General features: G+C 38.3%; 1 protein-coding gene across 1 annotated transcript; it reads right to left on the bottom strand.

Moving 5' to 3' along the window:
* Nucleotides 1-7,269: 7,269 nt before the first annotated feature.
* On the bottom strand, nt 7,270-13,978 carry LOC139475674 (uncharacterized). The gene is made up of 4 exons (XM_071258863.1): nt 13,845-13,978; nt 13,638-13,693; nt 8,098-8,609; nt 7,270-7,803 (listed from the first exon to the last, which is right to left on the bottom strand). The coding sequence occupies exons 1-4, from the start codon at nt 13,976-13,978 to the stop codon at nt 7,270-7,272; spliced, it is 1,236 nt and encodes a 411-aa protein (XP_071114964.1).
* Between the last annotated feature and the right edge of the window lie 10,028 nt (nt 13,979-24,006).

Here is a 24,006-nt window from a genome sequence, read left to right as displayed (position 1 = left end):
TTAAGGAGACAACAAATTTAAATTTTTAAATTTTGAATTCGTTAAATTTCAATTACAAATATCAAAATCATTTATAAGCCTATTGGGACCATTTTCAGTCACATTAAACACCACTACGCTTTGAATCTTCAAAGAAATAGTGTTAGTTGGTGTGTTGTGTCACTAGGTGATAAATTAAAATTTGATCGTCGTTACCATTGCCTTTGAGTAACATAGGTATCAAAAATGTATTTTCGTAAAGAAAATAGTTTATCACAAATTTACTAGCATCCGTAAATGTGGAAGATTTCAAAGACCACCAGAATTCTCTCCAACATGTAACGAACATCACAGGGCAGCACAAGAACAGACACAAAAGTATGCACATATAATTAAATACATGTGTTGTATGAGAATGAATGTTGAAGCCACATCCAATATCCCCATGAGCCTGTGACTATGTGGAGTAATGATGCGGCGAGAGACAGATATCCAATCCATGCGGGTAATCCAAACGTCCAGTTCTCATTCAGACATAACACAAGCCGATATCAACCATTCCCAGAGCGTGGAGCGTCCGGCACACTTCCCTGGGGTTTGTTGGGAGGAGTTACTTTGGTGTCAGCACAAGGGCCAGGCTGATCTGTAGGTGGAAGGAAACTGTCTGGAATAGGGGCTCGGGTTATTCCTTGATCTCTCACCACGGTGTATTTGTACGTCGACTGGTCGTCATTATTCCTAGCCTTTTTACTCCGAGTCCTAAAACGAATTGTCTTTCCCGAGTCGGGATCTTTCGGGTTGGAAGCCATGTTCCAGATGAAATTATGCTTGTGTCACAGTTGGTATCGATCTGGTGTACAAATGTCACGATAACCTGTGGAATTGCCAATCCCAGAAGCTGAACTTGGTTGGAGGTTAACACACAAGTAACACTTGATATTATTTAGGCAGTAATCCGGTACACCAATACATGCATCCCGCGGGGTCGTTAGAATGAACTGACACACATACAACTGCAATGTCAGGGAGACATTTTGTTAAGGACCTTGCTATGAAACATGCACTTTTCTGCACCATTTTACATCACGCTGGATTAGCTCCCTCGAACGCTGTGAGAGTAAATTATGTCACACATTTCATCAAATAATTACTGGATTTCAGGTCGGTTATATCCAGAATGACATGGCCCAATCGTGATATAATCCTGTATGTCTGAATGAACGCCTGTATAACTTGTTCAAGTTATATCACGCACAAATCCACAGGCAGACGACTTCAGTTTGAATGAATTTTATCCCGTTTGCTTGATTCTCACTTGCCACGGAATAATGATATAAATCCGTAGAAAAGGTGTTGTCATATACACGTCATTGTGACACAGTGTTTCACAAATGTACCATTTTCCCAATGCAGACGATCATGATCTGAGCAGACGACAATCACCTCGCCGCTACGGAACAGTGCCTCGACGCTGTATGTGGATTGCCTGTATTATATCCAACTTTCCCCGACATAACACATCCCCTCTGTCCCCTCCTGAATATACCTTTACATGTGCAAATAGCTAGATTGATAACAGCGTTGACGCGGCTATTGAATTCACTACAACATTTCCGTCGAACGATTCTGTTTCATGGCCAGGAGAAATTTACCGGCTTAGTTCAACACAGCTCTATACTACAATTGAAAGATAAACAGTCATAGCGTCGGTGTATCAACAAAAGCGACAAAGCCTACTTTTTGACATGCTGATATGTCCTCGAGAGGAACATGACATGCACTTTGATACACGGGGTGGCGACTGTATATGAAAACAGGTTTCCGACACACAGACACATTATGACAGAATGATATATCTGACTGTCCACCCTCTAACACACGCTACAGGGTTGGAGGACCTCTGAATATAGCTATCTTGAATCATAATTTTAACCTTTAATTCAGCATATATCCGCTTGAATCGTATTTATTAACTATTGGTATCGGCGACTGTAAAGTAGTACTTAATACTATCGTAACAATGGTACCCAAATAGGTAAGACCAGAATGAAAACATAACATATCTCAAAATTCAAAACTGGAAACTAGCTGACCTCGGAAGTTTCCTTAAAATCTACAGAAAGTGTTGCATCGTTTGAAAAATGCTTAGAAACATTCAGTTTTGTGAATTAGGTTTTCAAAATACTTTTTATGTATAACATTTCATTTATACACCGTGTGACATTATTCACTACATCAACTCAATGCTAATTCATTATATATATTTAGGTACCTAGAAATCTAATTTAAAATATTTTTTCACAAGTAACAAAATTAGTTTTATGTGATTAGACTAAAAAAAGAAGCCCTTCCAGTTGACTGCTTTGTTCCATCCTTCTTTTTTCCCCTTTTTTCAAAATCGAAAGTTTTAAAATAACTCTACCTTTTACGACCCCCTAAATCAACTTGTGATAGTTGTGATGCCGACACTCAGGCCAACCCGACCTTTTATAAAAGACCCACCCTCAACCTTCAGTCACATGTACCCGTTGATATCTTGGTTTAGAAAAAAATACTCCTAACAGATACGCCCGCCTCCTGGTGATAGTGGATCGGAGGGTTGAAGAATAGTGGTTCGATCCCTGGCCGCGTCTAACCAAAAGATGGTACAGTAAACTACGGTTATAACGAACTCAAAGGGACTACTATTTTTAATTCGTTATAACCGTAGTTCGTTATAAGCATATATACAGCATAACTACAGCAACTAGTCGGAACTAAAATGTTAGTTCGTTATATCCGTCAGTTCGTTATAAGCGTGTTCGTTATAACCGTAGTTTACTGTACTTGTTATCCTGCCTTGCACTCGTTATTCAGGGTTCGGTGCCTGTAAAATGTGTCTGAGAGGGTATCCATGTTAAACTGCGGCATTGTATCTAAGTGCTAGTACCACAAAACCCGCTCAAGTCCAGACTAGTACAGGCAACCACACACACACACACGCACGCACGCACGCACGCACATCACCATGTAAGTGACATTAAATCCGATTTCACCTCACCTCATAACTGTAATACAAATAAATAACAACACATAGCTATGTTGGGTTGCTCAGGAATCTGCTTCGGCAGATAATCGAGACTGATTATTCTCTGGCGTTGAGATTTTAAATTTAATTCAAATATAATGTGACCCCATGCTTTAGGCAAGTACTTGCACTGATACGGGCATGAGTAAGTGCTTGCACAGGAACAGCCTGTTCCTCAATGCAAACAGTTGTGATTGTGCTGACTCAATGTACTATTAAATGCGTGGGAATCTTGGGGTTCTGCGTTACCCAACTCTCAGCCAATCAGATTTCTCCTTACAATACAGGCCCCGCGTGACATGCTGACCAGTATCGATACAGGCCCCACGATTGGTCCACAGTCAATACTGTTTAAGTCGTGTCGATACAACGCTTATATATCCACCATGTATTCGATTGGTTTGTCTGTTTGTTTGTTGTTTAACGCCGCACTCAGCAATATTCCAGCTATATGACGGCGGCCTGTAAGTAATCGAGTCTGGACCAGACAATCCAGTGATTGACATCATGAGCATCGATCCACGCAAATGGGATACGATGACATGCATCAACCAATTCAGCGAGCCTGACCACCCGATCCCGTTAGTCGCCTCTTACACCAAGCATTGTCACCTTTTACGGAAAGCATGCGTTGCTGAAGACCTATTCTACCCTGGATCTTCACAGATCACTATGTGTAAACATTCTATTTTTGTATGATATTTCATTATCAGGTGACTATAAACCCGTAGCCGAAACTCTGCGGTTGCTTTTAATCGTCAGTTATCAAATACTCATTCGTCACCCTCTCTCCCTATTCTGGCCTGACCACTCGAGCCATTAAACCGCCTCTAACTACCGGCATAAGGTAGCGGGGACCATATCTAACACAAAATCCCTTCGGATACATAAACAGGAAAACAGACAAGATGTCAAACTTGCCAACTCCAATTGTGCTCATGATGTAAATCACTCAGTATTGTCACACGAAGACTCGATCATTTACATACCGCCGTCATACAGCTGGAATATTGATGAGTGCAAACTACAAACAAACGTATATGTATGCTGACGCTCGCGGAGCAACTTGATTGACAGGCTCATTGAACCTTGACGTTACACTGCGTTGATTGGCTTCTAACGTTGGAGGTGTGTTTCTAAACTAAGCAGTCTGTATCCGCTGTGTTTTATAAGATCTTTTGTCATTGAATTGTTGTTGAGAAAAGATGGTGTTTGACTACAACGATTGACTGTGTTTTCGGTTTTCGGTATGAAACGAATGTAATGAAACTGTAAACTGAATGATTTAAACAATATTTATTTCCAAGAAAAAGGAATGGGAATGGTGAACAGGTTCAACCTATTTAAACACCTCTCCCTACAATTAATAAGAGTAAACTGAACATAAACTAATAATTAAGATTGATTGTGCCTACTGTTATTATATTAAATATAAATAAATATTATGATGATATACAAGTCACACACAAATACACAAATACACGCATATATATATCTGTACATAAACAAACAGCATACCAGCATATCACACAACTACTTGATCGATTTAATCGTTTTGAAGACATATTTAGATTTTAAATCTTTTAGATTTTGCAATGAACAAATGGACAGATTGTACAATAGCAAGTTTAGTATCAGTAGAAGTTGTTGCATTTCCAAATAATACTGAATCCATATCCCTTTATATAGTAGTACATATTGTTCCGAAGATTGCAGTAGTTGCGACATGAAAAGAAGTAATGTGTAGGATACTCATGATGATATCCACAGGAGCAGGTAGTAGAATCATGAATATGTCCATGATATTTGTGTGCATTTAAATCACTGCATCCTAATCTGAGGCGGCAATGGATAATTTGACAGAAACGGGTACCATAGTCTAAGTTAAAGCTAAATATTTTAGGATTTTCTGTCTTTGTGATACATTTAGCGAAGTCATTTACAGTATATTTTGACTGAACATTATCCGGTAATTCATTCCACATTCGCAGTGTGTCGGGTAAAATGAGTTGTGGTAGTTAACTGTTCTAGCATTTACAGTCTGTAAACTGAATATGTTCCCACGTTTGTGAGCACCATACCCGTGCGTGCAAATTACCCCAAAGTGGTAAACGTCTTACACCTGCTTCCCCTCGAGCTTTCCTGCCACTTTAAGCTGACACGCGTGATATAACTGGAATACTGTTCAAAACACCGTAAACAAAACCCACTCACTCACTCCGTACAGAATTACACATATCCCATTCAGTCAGTAATCTCAAAGTTTGATATTTTTATCAAGTAGCACATTGCCCACTTTTATGAATCACAATATTAGAAATTTAGGAATTCATTGTCCACTTGTATGAATCACAATATTAGAACACTTAGCAACACATTGTCCACTTTTATGAATCACAATATTAGAAATTTAGGAATTCATTGTCCACTTGTATGAATCACAATATTAGAACATTTAGCAACACATTGTCCACTTTTATGAATCACAATATTAGAAATTTAGGAATTCATTGTCCACTTGTATGAATCACAATATTAGAACATTTAGCAACACATTGTCCACTTTTATGAATCACAATATTAGAAATTTAGGAATTCATTGTCCACTTGTATGAATCACAATATTAGAACATTTAGCAACACATTGTCCACTTTTATGAATCACAATATAAGAAAATTTAGGAATTCATTGTCCACTTCTATGAATCCCAATATTAGAACATTCAGTAACACATTGTCCACTTGTTTGAATCTGAATATTAGAACATTTAGTAAAACATTGTCCACTTGTATTAATAACAATATTAGAACATTTAGTAACCCATTGTCCACTTGTCTGATTAGAAATATAAGAACATTTAGTAACACATTGTCAACGTGTTTGAATCTGAATCTGAAATATTTAGCAAAACATTGTCAACTTATATGAATCACAATATTAGAACATTTAGTAACATATTGTCCACTTGTATGAATCTGAATATCATAACATTTAGTAACACATTGTCCACTGCAATGAATTATCCTTATGGGAACATTGTCAAGATGTGAGACCTAATATAGCAAAATATGGTACAGTATGTGTGTAAATGAGCTGATCAGAACAGTGTGAAGTTATGTACATTTGGGTGAATGTCCAGAGCAACGTAAAGTTATGTCCCCGTGTGTGTGTGTGTGTGTGTGTGTGTGTGTGTGTGTGTGTGTGTGTGTGTGTGTGTGTGTGTGTGTGTGTGTGTGTGTGTGTGTGTGTGTGTGTGTGTGTGTGTGTGTGTGTGTGTGTGTGTGTGTGTGTGTGTGTGTGTGTGTGTGTGTGTGTGTGTGTGTGTGTGTGTAACAGTGTAACAATAGGTCGAAATGTGTGAATGATCATATCAGAACAAAGTAACATGTGGGAATTTGCTGCGATACCTTGGACATTCCTCACGTCATGCTAAACACAAAGGTATGTTGTATTATGTTCAAGATATAATTGAATTGTTCCCATGCTAATTGTACATAATATCTATGATTGTTGTGTGTATTGTCAAATAAATACATTATTCCATGCGTTATAACATATAACATTATGCGTAATGTTGACTATGTACAAAATATAATGACGTGCTCTGATTGTTTATGTCAGTGGTATACAGGTACAGCTTGCCATACTAAAATTTCATTATTATCATGATATAAATGACTTAGTCCATGCTTGTTGATCATGTAACAATACATAATAGCCATGACATAAGGGTATGGTTGTCCATGCTATTCGTAAGTACAGTGTGCACGTTCAGTGATGTCTCTGATGAGATGGTAGACAGTGCGGGGAGCACGGGGGGCCCAGTCGTCTAGGGAACCGCGATTCGCTGTGCAGAGGTGCGTCCCTTGGGCATACCAGAAACCTATGATTGTGGGTTCGAATCCCGGTTCGCCCTGATTATGTTTCTAGGTTTGTCAGCACCATACCCGTGCTCGTGTGTTTCACCGAAGTGGTAAACGTCTGAGACCTGCATCACTTCGGGCCTTCCTCCAACATTAAGCTAACACGCCGCGATATAACTGGAATACTGTTAAAAGCGGCGTTAAACCAAACTCACCCACTGGTAGACAGTGCAGTGCTGTCGATCGTCTTGTAGTCATTAACACAAGAACATCACAACGAGTTTTACATTTCCATTGATCATTCAAACAGATTGAAACTTTTACATAACCTTTTGGTCGTCTTTTCACATCTCCATCATCTAAACAAACAACACGAGTAGTGTGGCAGCTGCAAGAACCAAAAACACAAAGAAAAGGCGCCTTTCAACAGTCTTGAAAGTCATGGGTCTAGTTGCTCTGTCAAGAACTGAAATGTTTTCCATCTTTTTGCCCTGACCGTGTTTCTGGTGGTTATCTTCATCGGGGTATTGGTTGTCAGGCTGGTTCTTGTTTCTGTTCTCATGTTCTTTGGCATCATCATTGGCTTTCTTGTGATGTCTGTTGAGGATGAAAAGTGTTGCCAGGATACACAACGTGCTGTGACACTGAACAAGAACAAGATACAAGGCAAGCCGAGGCAGTCTGTCTGACTTTGGGATGAGATCACTGACAAAGTTCAGGAACACAGCGTAGGTGACAAAGATCGACACCAGGAAGGATATCTTCTCCCCGGAGTCTGCTGGGAGCAGGAAGACGAAGGAGTTGAGGATGGAAAGAAGAACCATGGGAAACACAATTCCCAATACGTAGAAGGAGGCTTGGCGTTTCAGATGGAACGTTATTTCATTACTGAACTGTTCATGGGACGAACTTACATTCAAGATTAACCATTCACTATGATCCTTTTCTGAAGCATTTAAAATTGATGTATCTATAGTTGATAAGTTAAATATCCCGACGTAATAGCCCAATTTGACTTTACATATTTGTTCATCAAAAGGGAAATGAGTTATATCTACGTCACAGTGCGTCTGTAATCCCAATATGTTATACATGCTCAAATTTCCATCCACATCCGCAAATATTGGCAAGTTTGTATCCATTTGCTGAAACACATTTCCGAATGCGCTATTCATTATGACAAATACCGGCGTGCGAATCTCTTGTGACGTGTAGGAAACAAGCACATTCTTATTTTCCCAGTCAAACTCGCTCAGGTTCACATTTAGTTTCAAATTAGGGTCCTGCCACTTGAAGCTAAACATCGCAGTGAAGGAGAAAGTTTGAGTTAATTCATCAAGACCAGCTATAGATAATGGCACAAACTTAAGATCTGGCATCAGACACTCGTATGTGATTACATTCCGAGGGTAATTTGCTAAAGCCTCCTTCCTGGATGCCTGTAGGTGTTCCTCAAGTGTTCTCCCTTGAGAGGCATGCACCATGCACACGAATAAACACAGAGTTTTCATTCCCACTATAGGTGTGGTGTGACTTGGATCAGTCGTTTCTCCGTCAGCCAGTGTGATTATTCCTAATGTCATACCTTGGGAGATTCTTTTGATGAGAGGACTGATGGCGTTACTGGCTTGAGGATTCCGAAAGACAAACGTGTTTAGTCCAAACAGTATTTCTTCTCCGGACGTGTTGACTCCTTTATCTAAAATTGTTTCAGAGTAACTTCGGGAAATTCAATTTTCCAGTATTGTTATAATACTGACTAACCAATTCCACCAAAACACACGTGAACGGCTACAGAAATGCCTTTCTCCAAGGTTCGGCGAGTATTAAATGCATCCTTTACGAAATTCCCTTCTCCACATCAGCAGGGGTATTTTGACAATGAGCTGACGCCCTCTGATAACACGATGTAGCACCAGTCTTCAATAACAGTGATGTGGCAGGAGGCAGGCACAAAGTCAGGTTAATGTGCTATGTATGATAACTAAAGCATCATATTCGATCGGCAGTAAATGTCAATGTATGTATTCCCATGACATGTATAACCTAACACATGTGTGGAGCACTGTGTTGTCTTCTTGCAGTTCACTTGATTATCGCACTTATTCTTGTAAAAAGAAGGACTAGGCCTGGGGAAAATTAGCATTCCAAGCATGTTTGATTAAAGAAATAATAACGTTCTTCAGTTGTACATCCAATTTTATATTCATCAGGCAAAGGTTGTCCTAATTACACACAGATAACATGTGAGTTTCACACATAGCACTTACTACAAAGATCTAGAAATGAATAGGAAACCAAATTGTTCACCATCCATGGTCCCTTTTTGATATTACACACACACACACACACACACACACACACACACACACACACACACACACACACACACACACACACATATATATATATATATATATATATATATATATATATATATATATATATATATATATATGTGAGTATATATCATTGCAGTTGGATACGTATAAACACACACACATACACACACACACATATATATATATATATATATATATATATATATATATATATAATCATCCATGGTCTATTCATCATCATCCAATTGGATACTCATTTACTCTTTCCTTTCACATTAAGCTACAAACAACTGATTCAATATTCATAACATAAAATTTATCGAATTCTGTATACAGAATTAACGACAAGAGAGAACAAGTTTTTTTTCTGTGTGTAACGAACGTGTTACAGACTAGTCAGGGGAAGTCACCAACAGCAGTGAATCAAACCCATGTAATAATCCCGTGATTATTAAATTACAGTTTCAGGTTAGCGAACCTCATTTGTGTCAATTATAATCAGCGGCGAATCAGCAATCACGCCGACTAGTGGCGCATCAAATTGTCACAGTTTAGTGTTGTAATACTTACGTAATTGTTTACGTGGTTTTTAGATGCGGGGACGAGTAAATGAAACCATACCAAAAGAGCATTTTTTTGGCACATTGTGTGAGTGGCGGGGCCTACCGGCAAGACATGCTTACTCTTTTTTGTGAATACCTGGTATCATCACTGTTTTACAGTGAACCATTTATTTAATTTTCACCGCTATTTTTGTCTTTTTCGCCAAACTCTGTGTTGGTGTATATTCGAGAATGATTATTTTCTGGCGTTGGCACATTTAGTTCACGGAATTCCGTGTAAAATGTCATTATTTGATGAAAGTGCACACACAATATGACCGCGGGATGTACATGAGTAGAAAGACAACTCATTCATCAATGCACAAGGCGTACAGAAATCAATACTAACATGACGTGTATCGGCAGTACAGAGAGAAAGTGACATTGGTATGCTGCAGTTGGGAGCCAAACATAGCACCGTCTCTGGACACTTTGGGTGCAGTCGTACAGCAATTACTAGATTGCCGTAAAAATAGTGGCACACAGGACAGACAGTGGACGGAACCAGGGCTGGCCACCACTTATAGTTATGTGTGTGACTGAGCGTATCGGAACATTGTAACGTTATGTTCATGTGTGTGACTGACCGTATCAGAACATTGTAACATTATGTCCATGTGTGTGAGGGAGCGTATCAGAACATTGTAACGTTATGTCCATCTGTGTGAGGGAGCGTATCAGAACATTGTAACGTTATGTCAATGTGTGTGAGGGAGCGTATCAGAACATTTTGTTACGTTATGTCCATGTGTGTGAGGGAGCGTATCAGAACATTGTAACGTTATGTCCATATGTGTGAGGGAGCGTAACAGAACATTGTAACGTTATGTTAATGTGTGTGAGGGAGCGTATCAGAACATTGTAACGTTATGTCCATATGTGTGAGGGAGCGTATCAGAACATTGTAACGTTATGTTCATGTGTGTGAGGGAGCGTATCAGAACATTGTAACGTTATGTCCATGTGTGTGAGGGAGCGTATCAGAACATTGTAAAGGTATGAATATATGTTTAAGAATTAGCATATCAGAACATTGTAAAGGTATGTATATGTGTTTTAGAATGAGCATATCAGAACATTGTAGGTGAGGTGAAATGGGGTTTAACGTCGCGTCCAAGATTATTGCACTTATATAGCGACGTGCATGTACGTGTGTGTGTTTATGTGGCTGCTTGTACTAGTCCGGACTGATGCCGATTTGTAGTGCTAGCTCACATAGATACCATGCCGCAGTTTAACATGAATACCCCATTCAGACACAGTATACTGACTCCGAGCCGACCAGTCCTTGTTTTAGCCGCTTAATGCCGAGCGCCAGACAGGGTAACAACATGACGCTGCCAGGGATCGAACCCCGGACCTTCCGCTCTCCGGGCGGACGCTCTACAACTAGATCACGGAGGCGGTCCAGAACATTGTAAAGGTATGTACATGTGTTTTAGAATGAGCATATCAGACCATTGTAAAGGTATGTACATGTGTTTTAGAGTGAACATATCAGACCATTGTAAAGGTATGTACATGTGTTTTGGAATGAACATATCAGAACATTGTAAAGGTATGTACATGTGTTTTAGAATGAGCATATCAGACCATTGTAAAGGTAAGTACATGTGTTTTAGAATGAGCATATCAGACCATTGTAAAGGTATGTACATGTGTTTTAGAATGAACATATCAGAACATTGTAAAGGTATGTCCATGTGTTTTAGAATGAACATATCAGACCATTGTAAAGGTATGTAAATGTGTTTTAGAATGAGCATATCAGACCATTGTAAAGGTATGTCCATGTGTTTTAGAATGAGCATATCAGACCATTGTAAATGTATGTACATGTGTTTTAGAATGAGCATATCAGACCATTGTAAAGGTATGTCCATGTGTTTTAGAATGAGCATATCAGACCATTGTAAAGGTATGTACATGTGTTTTAGAATGAGCATATCAGAACATTGTAACGTTATGTCCATGTAAGTGAATGAGCAGATCAGGTCATTGTAACGTCATGTCCATGTGTGTGAATGAGCATATTAGAACAATGTAACGTTATGTCCATGTGTGTGTGAGTGAGCATATGAGAAAATTGTAAAGGTATGTACATGTGTGTTTTAGAATGAGCATATCAGACCATTGTAAAGGTAAGTACATGTGTTTTAGAATGAACATATCAGAACATTGTAAAGGTATGTCCATGTGTTTTAGAATGAACATATCAGACCATTGTAAAGGTATGTCCATGTGTTTTAGAATGAACATATCAGAACATTGTAAAGGTATGTCCATGTGTTTTAGAATGAACATATCAGACCATTGTAAAGGTATGTACATGTGTTTTAGAATGAGCACATCAGAACATTGTAAAGGTATGTCCATGTGTTTTAGAATGAGTATATCAGAACATTGTAAAGGTATGTACATGTTGTTTAGAATGAGCATATCAGACCATTGTAAAGGTATGTCCATGTGTTTTAGAATGAACATATCAGAACATTGTAAAGGTATGTCCATGTGTTTTAGAATGAACATATCAGACCATTGTAAAGGTATGTCCATGTGTTTTAGAATGAGCACATCAGAACATTGTAAAGGTATGTCCATGTGTTTTAGAATGAACATATCAGACCATTGTAAAGGTATGTCCATGTGTTTTAGAATGAGCACATCAGAACATTGTAAAGGTATGTCCATGTGTGTTAGAATGAGTATATCAGAACATTGTAAAGGTATGTACATGTTGTTTAGAATGAGCATATCAGAACATTGTAAAGGTATGTCCATGTGTTTTAGAATGAGCACTTCAGAACATTGTAAAGATATGTCCATGTTTGTGTGAGAGTGAGCATATCAGAACATTGTAAAGGTATGTACATGTGTTTTGAATTGAACATATCAGAACATTGTAAAGGTATGTCCATGTGTGTTTGTGAGTGAGCATACAGAACATTGTAAAGGTATGACCATGTGTACGTGTGTGTGTGAGAGAGTAAGCATATTAGAACACTGTAAAGGTATGTACATGTATGCGTGTGTGTGTGTGTGTGTGTGTGTGTGTCTGTGTGTGTGTATGTGTGTGTTTGTGTGTGTGTTTGTGTGTGTGAGTGAGGATATCAGAACATTGTAATTGTATGTACATGTGTTTTAGAATGAGCATATCAGAACATTGTAAAGGTATGTACTTGTGTACGTGTGCGTGCGTGAGAGAGTAAGCATATCAGAACATCTCAAGTAAATTGCTTTATATGACGTATCATATTTATGTGCATTGTTTACAATGTACAAATATAAAATGACATGCTTCGCCTCGCCCTGTGTTCGTTTAGTACGTTTATATCCCGACAAAGTATTGGCAATCGTCCTCTTTCTGTTACATGCCAGTTTTTTTCAAGTACAGTAAACACATTAATGCACACTTTTTGTACAAATACATAATAACCATGTTATAAGGGTATTGTTATCCATGCCTTAAGTTAGTACAATGCTAATGTACGTTCAATAATGTCTCTGATGAGACAATCCAGTGCTGTCGATCGTCTTGTAGTTATTAACACAAGAACATCACAACAATTGTAAGATTTCCTGTGGTTATTCAAACAGATTGAAGCTTTTACATAACCTATTGGTCGTCTCTCCACATCTCCATCATCTAAACAAACAACACGAGTAGTGTGGCAGCTGCAAGAACCAAAAACACAAAGAAAAGGCGTCTTTCAACAGTCTTGAAAGTCATGGGTCTAGTTGTTCTGTCAAGAACTGAAATGTTTTCCATCCTTTTGCCCTGACCGTGTTTCTGGTGGTTATCTTCATCGGGGTATTGATTGTCATCCTGGTTCTTGTTTCTGACAAAGTTCAGAAACACAGCGTAGGTGACAAAGATCATTGGCTTTCTTGTGATGTCTGTTGAGGATGAAAAGTGTTGCCAGGATACACAACGTGCTGTGACACTGAACAAGAACAAGATACAAGGCAAGCCGAGGCAGTCTGTCTGACTTTGGGATGAGATCACTGACAAAGTTCAGGAACACAGCGTAGGTGACAAAGATCGACACCAGGAAGGATATCTTCTCCCCGGAGTCTGCTGGGAGCAGGAAGACGAAGGAGTTGAGGATGGAAAGGAGAACCATGGGAAACACAATTCCCAATACGTAGAAGGAGGCTTGGCGTTTCAGATGGAACGTTATTTCATTACTGAACTGTTCATGGGACGCACTTACATTCAAGATTAGCCATTCACTATGATCTTTTTCTGAAGCATTTAAAATTGATGTATCTATAGTTGATAAGTTAAATATCCCGACGTAATAGCCCAACTTGACTTTACATATTTGTTCATCAAAAGGGAAATGAGTTATGTCTACGTCACAGTGCGAGTGTTATTCCAATATGTTATACATGCTCAAATGTCCATCCACATCTGCAAATATTGGCAAGTTTGTATCCATTTGCTGAAACACATTTCCGAATGCGCTATTCATTATGACAAATACCGGCGTGCGTAAGCCTCCTTCCTGGATGCCTGTAGGTGTTCCTCAAGTGTTCACTCCTTCTCCCTTGAGAGGCATGCACCATGCACACGAATACACAAACACATTTCATTCCCACTGTAAGTGTGGTGTGACTTGGATCAGTCGTTTCTCCGTCAGCCAGTGTGATTATTCCTAATGTCAAAACTTGTGAGATTCTTTTGATGAGAGGACTGATGACGTTACTGGCTTGATGATTCCGACAGATAAACGTGTTTTGTTCAACACAGTAATTCTTCACCGGACGTGTTGACTCCTTTTTCTAAAATTGTTTCAGAGCAATCTCGGGAAATTCAATTTTTCCAGTATTATCATATTACTGTGTAACCAATTCCTTCAAAAACACACGTGAACGGCTACAGAAATGCCTTTCTCCAAGTTTCGGCGAGTATTAAATGCATCCTTTACGAAATTCCCTTCTCCACATCAGAAGGGGTATTTTGACAATGAGCTGACGGCCTCTGATAACGCGATGTAGCACCAGTCTTCAATAACAGTGATGTGGCAGGAGGCAGGCACGAATCCGGTTATAGGTTATAAGGTGTTGTATGAAGTATCATATTCGATTGGGAGCAGCTGGATGAGTAAAATGTAGTTCCCATGATATGCATAAGCTAACACGTTTGTTATGCATTTTATAGTCTTCTTGCAAGTCACTTGATTTATATCTCATCTTTAGGCGCAAGAAAAACTTTGCCAGTGGTAAATAGGAGTTTTAAAAATACTCAAATGTTCTGTCCTGAAGGCACTTACACAGAGGCAATGTGTGAGTTTCACACATGACACTTACTTAACGTTAACGTTTAGACCTAGAATTTATATGGAAACCAAGTCGTTCAGCAAACATAGTTTCTTTTAGAGTTCTTTTTTAACGAGTATGTGCACCACCTGAAGAAAATCAAAGCTTATTTGGAAAGATCCATCAAAAACAACTGCAAGACATTTTACAGTGAAACCTCGTTATCCCCACTTTCCAGACAATTACAGTTAGATACGTATGCATACTAATGAAACACGTAACTTTGCTTCATGTAAAGTTCAATAACAATACGTTTATTCTTAAATTAAATAATGTATCGTTCAATACATATTCATTTCGACATTTTCTCGATTTTCATTATTCACAGTTTTCACGTGAAAATTCATGCACAGCGCACAATTTGGATGTTTGCGAGTTTGCTTATTGCATGATATTCACACACGTGAACTTTAAATGCAGCACACAAAGATTGTTTACCTATAAGATGATGATAAAACACGTTTATTTAAATTGCTCTTACACACTGCCACGGCTTGCTGAAAAACCAACGTCTACGAGCCGTTGGTATGCTGCAAAGAGGTATGGCGCAAAACGAAGTTGCCAGACATTTTGATGTTCGTCGAAACACAAAAACATCTCATTGACAGAAAGTTTGTGTCATGTGACACAAATCAGGTGAAGTTAAGCAACGTCGGTCGCGAACAGGACTTGGATGATTGACCGCGTTTCGGCAGCTTGGTTCCTCATTGTTTCAGTGAGTGAGTGGGTGAGTGAGTGAGTGAGTGAGTGAGTGAGTGAGTTGGGTTTAACGCCGCTTTTAACAATATTCTAGTTATATCGCGGCGTGTCAGCTTAATGTGGGAGGAAAGCCCGAAGTGATGCAGGTCTCAGACGTTTACCACTTCGGTGAAACCCACGAACACGGGTATGGAGCTGACAAACCTAGAAACATAATCAGGGCGTACCGGGATTCAAACCCACAATCATAGGTTTCTGGCGTGCCGAAGGGACGCAACTCTGCACAGCGAATCGCGGTGCCTTAGACGACTGGGCCCCCCGTGCCCCCCGCACTGTCTACCATCTCATCAGAGACATCACTGAACGTGTACACTGTACTTACGAATAGCATGGACAACCATACCCTTATGTCATGGCTATTATGTATTGTTACATGATCAACAAGCATGGACTAAGTCATTTATATCATGATAATAATGCAATTTTAGTATGGCAAGCTGTACTTGTATACCACTGACATATACAATCAGAGCACGTCATTATATTTTGTACATAGTCAACATTACGCATAATGTTATATGGGAGGAAAGCCCGAAGTGATGCAGGTCTCAGACGTTTACCACTTCGGTGAAACCCACGAACACGGGTATGGAGCTGACAAACCTAGAAACATAATCGGGGCGTACCGGGATTCAAACCCACAATCATAGGTTTCTGGCGTGCCGAAGGGACGCAACTCTGCACAGCGAATCGCGGCGCCTTAGAGGACTGAGCCACCGTTCAGGGGTCTACAGGCGTCTAGGAGAACGTTTTAGCCATGATCGGGTTTGTCCCTATTGTCAGTTTGGGGACATTCGATGCAAGTTCATACTATTTACACATGAATTGTTATTTAATTTACCCATGACATTGAGACTTAAAACAAATAGAGGCAATTACTATTTTGCATGTTGTTTAGTATTGTTTATATGGTGACCTATATAATATCTTCAGATATAGTTATTCCATTTACATAAATACTAACGAAACAAAGTAACTGTGCGTCATATAAAGTTATTATTATATGTTTATCATATATAATAAATTTATTCTGAAATTAAATAATGCATCTTTTTGTTACATCTATACGCCGTGGCATGCTGCTAAACAGGAATGGCGTAAAACGAAGTTGACAGACAATGTTAATACAATATCTTCTTTGGAGTTGTTATCTACAGCAGAGAAACAGTCATGACTTGCCGCGACCAGGTCGTCCATGTGTGACGTCACGTCAGCAAGACAACCATATTGCGTTGCAGCATCTATGGAATAGATACCAAATTGCCTCAATAAACGCTCGGACAATTCCTGGGTTGAGGTCAACTCGTGACGGAGCCAAAGGCCACGTCACCCGCGGGTACGCCTTGCTTGGTGTAGACAGCATCTGAGGTTCGGAAGACAAGACTCGGACAGTGTACTGTTTACGGATAAGTCCAGGTTTCATCTGGACATCTCTAATGGTCGTGCAAAGGGCTACTGGCGTCAAGGAGAACGTTTTTGCGAGTTTTTGGGTTACTCAACGTCGCCAGTTTAGGGGGAGATGTGTCATTGTATTGGGTGGCATCACAACTCTTGGGAAAACACAACTCATTATTCTCTCTCTATATATTTTTAGATTGTTTTTGTTCATTCCAGAGGGTACATAGTCATCGTATCATAAGAGGCATCAAATTACATGGTAAATATCATGAGAAAATGTACAGGAAGTGATATGACAATAAGTTCACCTTTGATACATTGTAATAATTGTAAGAGATATAGATTAAGTAAGCTAATCCGTCAGCGTTATGGTTTTTTTAGGGAAAGAAATCATTGTTCCGTTTCTTTTTGCAAGGAACAACTCGACATGGTCGACACTGATTGAGGACGAATATCATGTTATGCTTATATGCAATGCTTATAGTGATTTAAGAGCTGAATACATTCCTCCTAAATATTTTACAACCCCTTCTAAAAATAAATGTAATGCTCTTATGTCATCCACAAACTTTAAAATCATACGAAATCTAGCAGTCTACGTTAACAAAGCTTTTCGACTTCGTTCATTGCATACAGTCTAAATATATATTTGTATATATGCATATGCATGTGCATGTGTATGAATGTGTATGGATATGGATACATATGTAAAATAGTGGTAATTCTTTTTTCTCCCTCTCTCTGTAAATAGTTCTGTGTAATAGGCCTACGGCCTAACACTTTTTTTGTGTAAATATACAATATATAATTCGACATGGTAAATATCTTTCAGTATATTTCTATCTGACATAAAAAAGGGTTTATTCTTTTAATATGTGTTACGTAAATGTGTCTTTTGGATAATATCAACATGTGATTTAATATTAATGTTGTTTGTATCTCCAAAATAGATATCTTGTTTTTTAAGGATAACATGTCCGAAAATAACATTTTTGAAAGCATTAAAATCGTCCTAGAATTCTTTAACACTAGAAATTCTAAATAGACGTGAGCAATGTTTTCAATGTCTGAATTGCAAAATGAACATAGGTTGTTGTCAACCAAGATCATCGTTAACAATTCCTTTTTATTGTATATAATTTTGTGTAGGAATGTGAATTTGAATTCTAATAATTTTGTATCTATTGTAGATTTTTTATATTGTAAAAATACATATTTCCAATTAATTTGATTGTTAAATTCTTGTTCCCTTGTTTCCATTTCTCACAAATTCCTCGAAAGTTAGATGATGAAATGAAGTTGTCATACAATATCCTAGAACCTTTGCTTGTCTAAGTAAATCAAGCCATGGGGAAGAAATGTTTAGTTGCATTGTGTTTAGATTATTTGAATCATGCACAAGGTCTTTCTATGGCTTAGGGATGTTTAAGAGCAAATGGTTATAGTCTAATAAAGTACAGTTTATGCCATACATTACTTTCAGCTCTGGAATAAAGCCGTTCGAGTCACATAAAACCTTTACATGGCAAATACCCCTCGTATACCAATTTCTGATAATGAAATCCGGAAATTTACATTAATGATTGTACCACAATGGTTGCATTAAAATTTCATTAACATCGTTTTCGTTTATTTCGTGCGTTTTTATATATTTGTTCCAAGCGTCTAATGTGTCGTTCCAAAATGGGTTTGTGATATTGAAGTGTTTTTGAATATTAGCGTCCAAACGGAAAAGGTCTTGTGAGGGAAAGCCTGAAAGAGGGTAGCTGTTTGGTTTGGACATATATCGTTTGATACACGATAGCATAAGTGAGTAAATAAACATTGTAATATCAACCATTCAAAATCTGCGTTGTACCAGTCCAAGGTCAAATCGGGACATGTGAGTGAACTCATTTAGCCTATCCATACAGCCATACTGCTTTAATCAGTAATAATAGTATTGATAAGTTCGTTTGTATAGTTCCTGTTTTCTAAGTGACAAAAGTTATTAGTTGGTTTCTACCCTTTGTTGTACCACTATACTATTACGTTATTTGAATTCCTCTAATTTCTTCTTCTTTAATTGTTTCGAGCTCTGATTTCCGTTCTGATAGTTTGGATAACAATGTTTCACTAACGTAGTTTCTCACTCGTGTTTCTAATTCCAATATATCATTTTCTATTTCTTTGTATTATTTCTCTTTTACTTTTTTAAGGGGGTAAAATATGAGATAGTTTTTCCTCTTACTTTCATCACAAATATCTCTAAGAATAGCGAATCAGTAATTGTAAGATCTAAAGTTTCGTCAGGGATATTTTTAATATCTTCATTATCATATTTTGGATCTGCGTATTCACGTTTAGTTTCGTTTAAAATATCTATTAACATTGCTGCATATTCATCTTTTCGTAGTAATGATGTATTAATCTTCCAATATCCTCTTCCCTTTTCTTTATTTTGTTGATTGGAAAGCAACAATGGCGGAGTGATCAGTTTTGTAGCCGGGTAAGATTGAAGAATGAACCGTGACATTAAAACTTCAGACACCAGAAAAACATCTCGTCTAGCTTGTTGACGAGGGTTGTTTTTTCCACCAAGTAAATGAATTGTTGTTTGGATGTAGTTCTCGCAAAGCATCTGGTACGTTCAACGGTTCAATTTTATCTAAAACTGATCTTCTTGCATTAGGATTGTTGATATCTTTATAGTTTTGTAAGTCTATTGAAGGATAAAGAACAAAGTTCCAATCACCACATATTACTAAGGAGTCATTAACTATATCATAATTTTTTTCAAATAATGTTTTGCAAAATGAAGAGTGATCGGAGTTTGGACCTTACACTGTGGTGAGCGTAATTTTTATACCATCTACCGTAATGTCAAAAAAAAATATAATTACCATTATCGCCAACTCAAGTCTTGTGTATATTATATTCAAAATTGTTGTAAAAAAGGATTGCTACATCTCGTGCATTTGACTTGTACGGCGCAATAACACAATCAAGTCCCCATTCATTTTTTATAAGATTTTCATTATCTTTGGAAATATAAACATCTTGCAAACAAATGATAGAAAACTTCTTTTTCTATATAAATTCATGACTTCTTTTCATTTGGTCTTTGCGGCAAGGCCTCTTCAATTAGCTGAGACTACATCCATTTTATCATTTACTTCATGTATTATTAATCCACCTTTCTCTTGAAATAAAGGTATATACCATTATTGTTAATTGCAATTTGAATGGCGTACGCTACCGGGACGACATCGTTGGGGATGATGTTCTACCCTTTGTGCACAATGAAGGGTCGTAACTGAGCCTTGCAATAGGAACAATGCGCTAACACGTTGCACATGTTGTAACAGACTTTTTGAGGAAGTATAACATTGCTGTACTGCCTTGGTCATCTGTTACTCCAGACCTGTTCCCCATAGAATATGTCTGGGATGGACCAGACAAGCTGGTAACGTTAGCTCAGTTGGGCCAGTCTTTCATTGACATTTAGAACAACATCCCCTCATCCCAGAAATCAGTAGTGACATGCCATATGTGTCGGCAGTTGAGAGCGACAGAGCTATTGATTTGGTGCAGTTGGGAGCCAGACATGACACCGTCGCGGGCCCCTATCGTTGCACATCTATGTTTATCTATACATAAACATGTTAAACAAGAAAACAATGTGTGCTTTATAGCTATTCTTAGCTCAGTGAAAAAATCATGTTCGATCTTAAACCGAATGCATTTTTGTTTTTGTATGTCATTACGCAATATGTAATTATCATTTTCTCATAATATATGTTGGTAATCAGTGAATAGAGACTGCATATACTCGATTACTACATATACTTGTTGTTACAGTTGATAAATCCAAAAGCAAAATAATATAAGTATACGCTTTGTGGTTGTTTGGTATCATCTGCCCGCTAAATAAATGGAATGTGAGTGTATTATACTGACTCTGAGCCGGCCAATCCTTGTCTAATGTTCTAAATGCCAACCGCCATGCGGGAAAAATAGTTCCGTCTTTTAATGTCTTTTTGTGTGACGCGCCTAGAGGATCGAACCATCGACGTCCACTACACTACGAAGCAATTACATGCCCAACAGGAAACCTTTAACAGTACGAAACATGCGAGGTTGTGGATAAAGAGAGTGAGTAAGGCCGCTTGATACACTATTCCAGTTATATCGCGGCGTGTCATCTGTGGGAGGAAACCACCAAGTGATGCAGGTCTCAGACGTTTACCACTTCGGTGAAACCCACAATCATAGGTTTCTGGTATGCCCAAGGGACGCAACTCTGCACAGCGAATCGCGTTGCCTTAGACGACTGGGCCTACCGTGCCCCGGATAAAGATAAATACATTAAGATCCTCCCTGTTATGTGCACGTGGCGTCATCAGTGCTTCGTGGGGTTTCCTTGATCTCGGTATGTTCAAACTGTAGGTATACCTAAACAGACGGTGACGTATTAATCTAAAATGGCGCCCTACGTTACTGCTTGATTGTAATGAGACCACTTGGCATTTTATAAAACTATTTTCACCCCTACCACCCTAACAAATCGTTTCATATCAGACAGATGTAAAACACAACTATGAACCTGGATGCATTATGCGATTCATGCATGGGGCTTTTACGAAGAACCATAAGCCAGCATTTATGCCAATGGAACATGTCAGAGTTAGTTTATAGATGATCATGAGCTATTACAATGTCTGTGTAATGAATACCACAGAGAATATTGATGGCATTATATATATATATGCATTATGGATATGTGTCTGACTCCACGAATACGAAACTTCACATTGTAGACAACCCATATTGCTTCCAATCAACCTAATGTACGTTTCTGAATAATTTACGTACTGTGAAAAACATTAAAGCGACAAAACCGACTCTTAGTAAGAGCTGAGTCAATTGTACGATTCCGACTATATCATCAGCATGTGTTTATGAATCACTGTCCAATAGTGATGATAGCAAGTGTTCGAATCTTGATATTTTACGACTTGGAAGACACCATGGTGAGATTCTATTTATCCTCAAAACTCTTTCTTCCTTTTTCGTACTCTGTAATAGCACGTGAGTGAGTGAGTATGGTTTTACGCCGCTTTCAGCAATATTCCAGCAATATTCCAGCAATATCACGACGGGGACATCAGAAATGGGTTTCACACATCGTACCCATGTCGGGAATCGAACCCGGGTCTTCGTCGTGACGAGCGAACGCTTTAACCACTAGGCTAGCCGACCGCCCTGTACACAGTTGTAACAAATGTCTTGAGTGTAAATAGTGCAGCTTCAGTGGCAGAGAAATTAGTGATGACATTTGATTGTGACGTCATGGTCTGCAAAGACTAGAGATGCAATTTAATTGTAGCGATATCTCCAAGGAAATCTCACACAAGCGATATCGCATGTTGAAGCAAGTTTTGGATGATAAATATGCCTCACCTTCGGCATGACCAATTCCATAAAAAAAAGTCTGCACGAAGGTGGTGGTTTGAGAAAGGTGAGTGAGTGTACTTTTACGCAGCCTTCAGCAAAATTTCAGCAGTATCACTTCCGTGAGAAAAGTAATTGTTCTCTTTCTTTTCTAACAGAAATATTGTGAGTTTGACTGAGCCCGTTATATGGAAACTCTGATCAATAACTTGTGGAAAGAGTTTAACCAAAAGTGTTGTTGTCAAATCATTTTGGGTTAACAGTTAACACCAGATGTCGTTTATATGGATTGAAACTAACTGAGGTGGGATAAAACGTGACACAATATGAACAGTCCACTACCAGGCATCATGCCAGTATTGACATTGGCCTATATACCATAATTGAATGTTAACTAAAATGAAATCATAGTTATTTAACAAACCAATATTTTTAGGGTAAAGGCAAGACATTTTATGGAAGAAAACTTCACTATTCTATTATGATGCGACGTTTCGGTAAAGATCCTTATACAAGCGGGATTTATAATAGAAAAAACAGGTCTTTAGCAACTCAAGCTTGCCGTAAAAGGCGACTATGCTTGTCGTAAGAGGCGACTAACGGGATCGTGTGGCCAGGATCACTGATTTAGTTGATGAATATCATCGAATCCCAATTGCGTGGATCGATCCTCATGATATCAGTCCCTGGATTGTCTGGTCCAGACTCGATTATTATAGACTGCTGTCATATAGCTGGAATATTGCTGGGTGCGGCGTTAAACAACAAACAAACATACTAGAAAGAAGAGTTCCATGCAGGAAGCTAAAGTCCCCATGGTCCCTAGTATGGTGATCTACCTTCAGCTGCTGGCGATCTATAGCCCTTTTTTATATTGTACCGTTATTTATAGTGAAATCTTTTTATAGTTGTATGCTAGTTTTAAATATTAATCTGTGATATTCTAGTAATTTTACTGTCCATCGATGACATGTTTTTATTTATTTAAAATATATGTATTAAAAATGTATAATTTCTCGTCACGATATGGCTGAAATATTGCCAATGTGACGTAAAGCATTAACTCACTCACTCATTACTAGAAAGAAGAAGTTGTCACCCATAAAGCATCTTGGCTTTTCTGTTACTTACCAAATTCTAAACATGCTAATCAAACACATTATTTAAGGAATATGAAACACTTTAAGTAAACGTTTCACAAACGAAAATATACCACTGAAAACTAGGAAGACTCGTGCAG

The sequence above is a fragment of the Haliotis cracherodii genome, unplaced genomic scaffold, assembly GCF_022045235.1.
Source record: "Haliotis cracherodii isolate W230 unplaced genomic scaffold, xgHalCrac1.p SCAF_3, whole genome shotgun sequence".
NCBI classification, from domain to species: domain Eukaryota; kingdom Metazoa; phylum Mollusca; class Gastropoda; order Lepetellida; family Haliotidae; genus Haliotis; species Haliotis cracherodii.
Note: the sequence above shows the minus strand (reverse complement) of the source record. Positions and strands in the feature narration are given on the sequence as shown.

Bases quoted from the DNA above. Each gene is read 5' to 3' on its own strand.
- LOC139475674 (XM_071258863.1), bottom strand. From the start codon at position 13,978: ATGGTTCTCCTTTCCATCCTCAACTCCTTCGTCTTCCTGCTCCCAGCA. The intron at 13,694-13,844 runs GTCAGACAGACT...GAACTTTGTCAG, and splicing joins GTCAGTGATCTCATCCCAAA to AAACAAGAACCAGGATGACA. The intron at 7,804-8,097 runs GTATTTGTCATA...TCCCATGAACAG, and splicing joins CACAAGAGATTCGCACGCCG to TTCAGTAATGAAATAACGTT.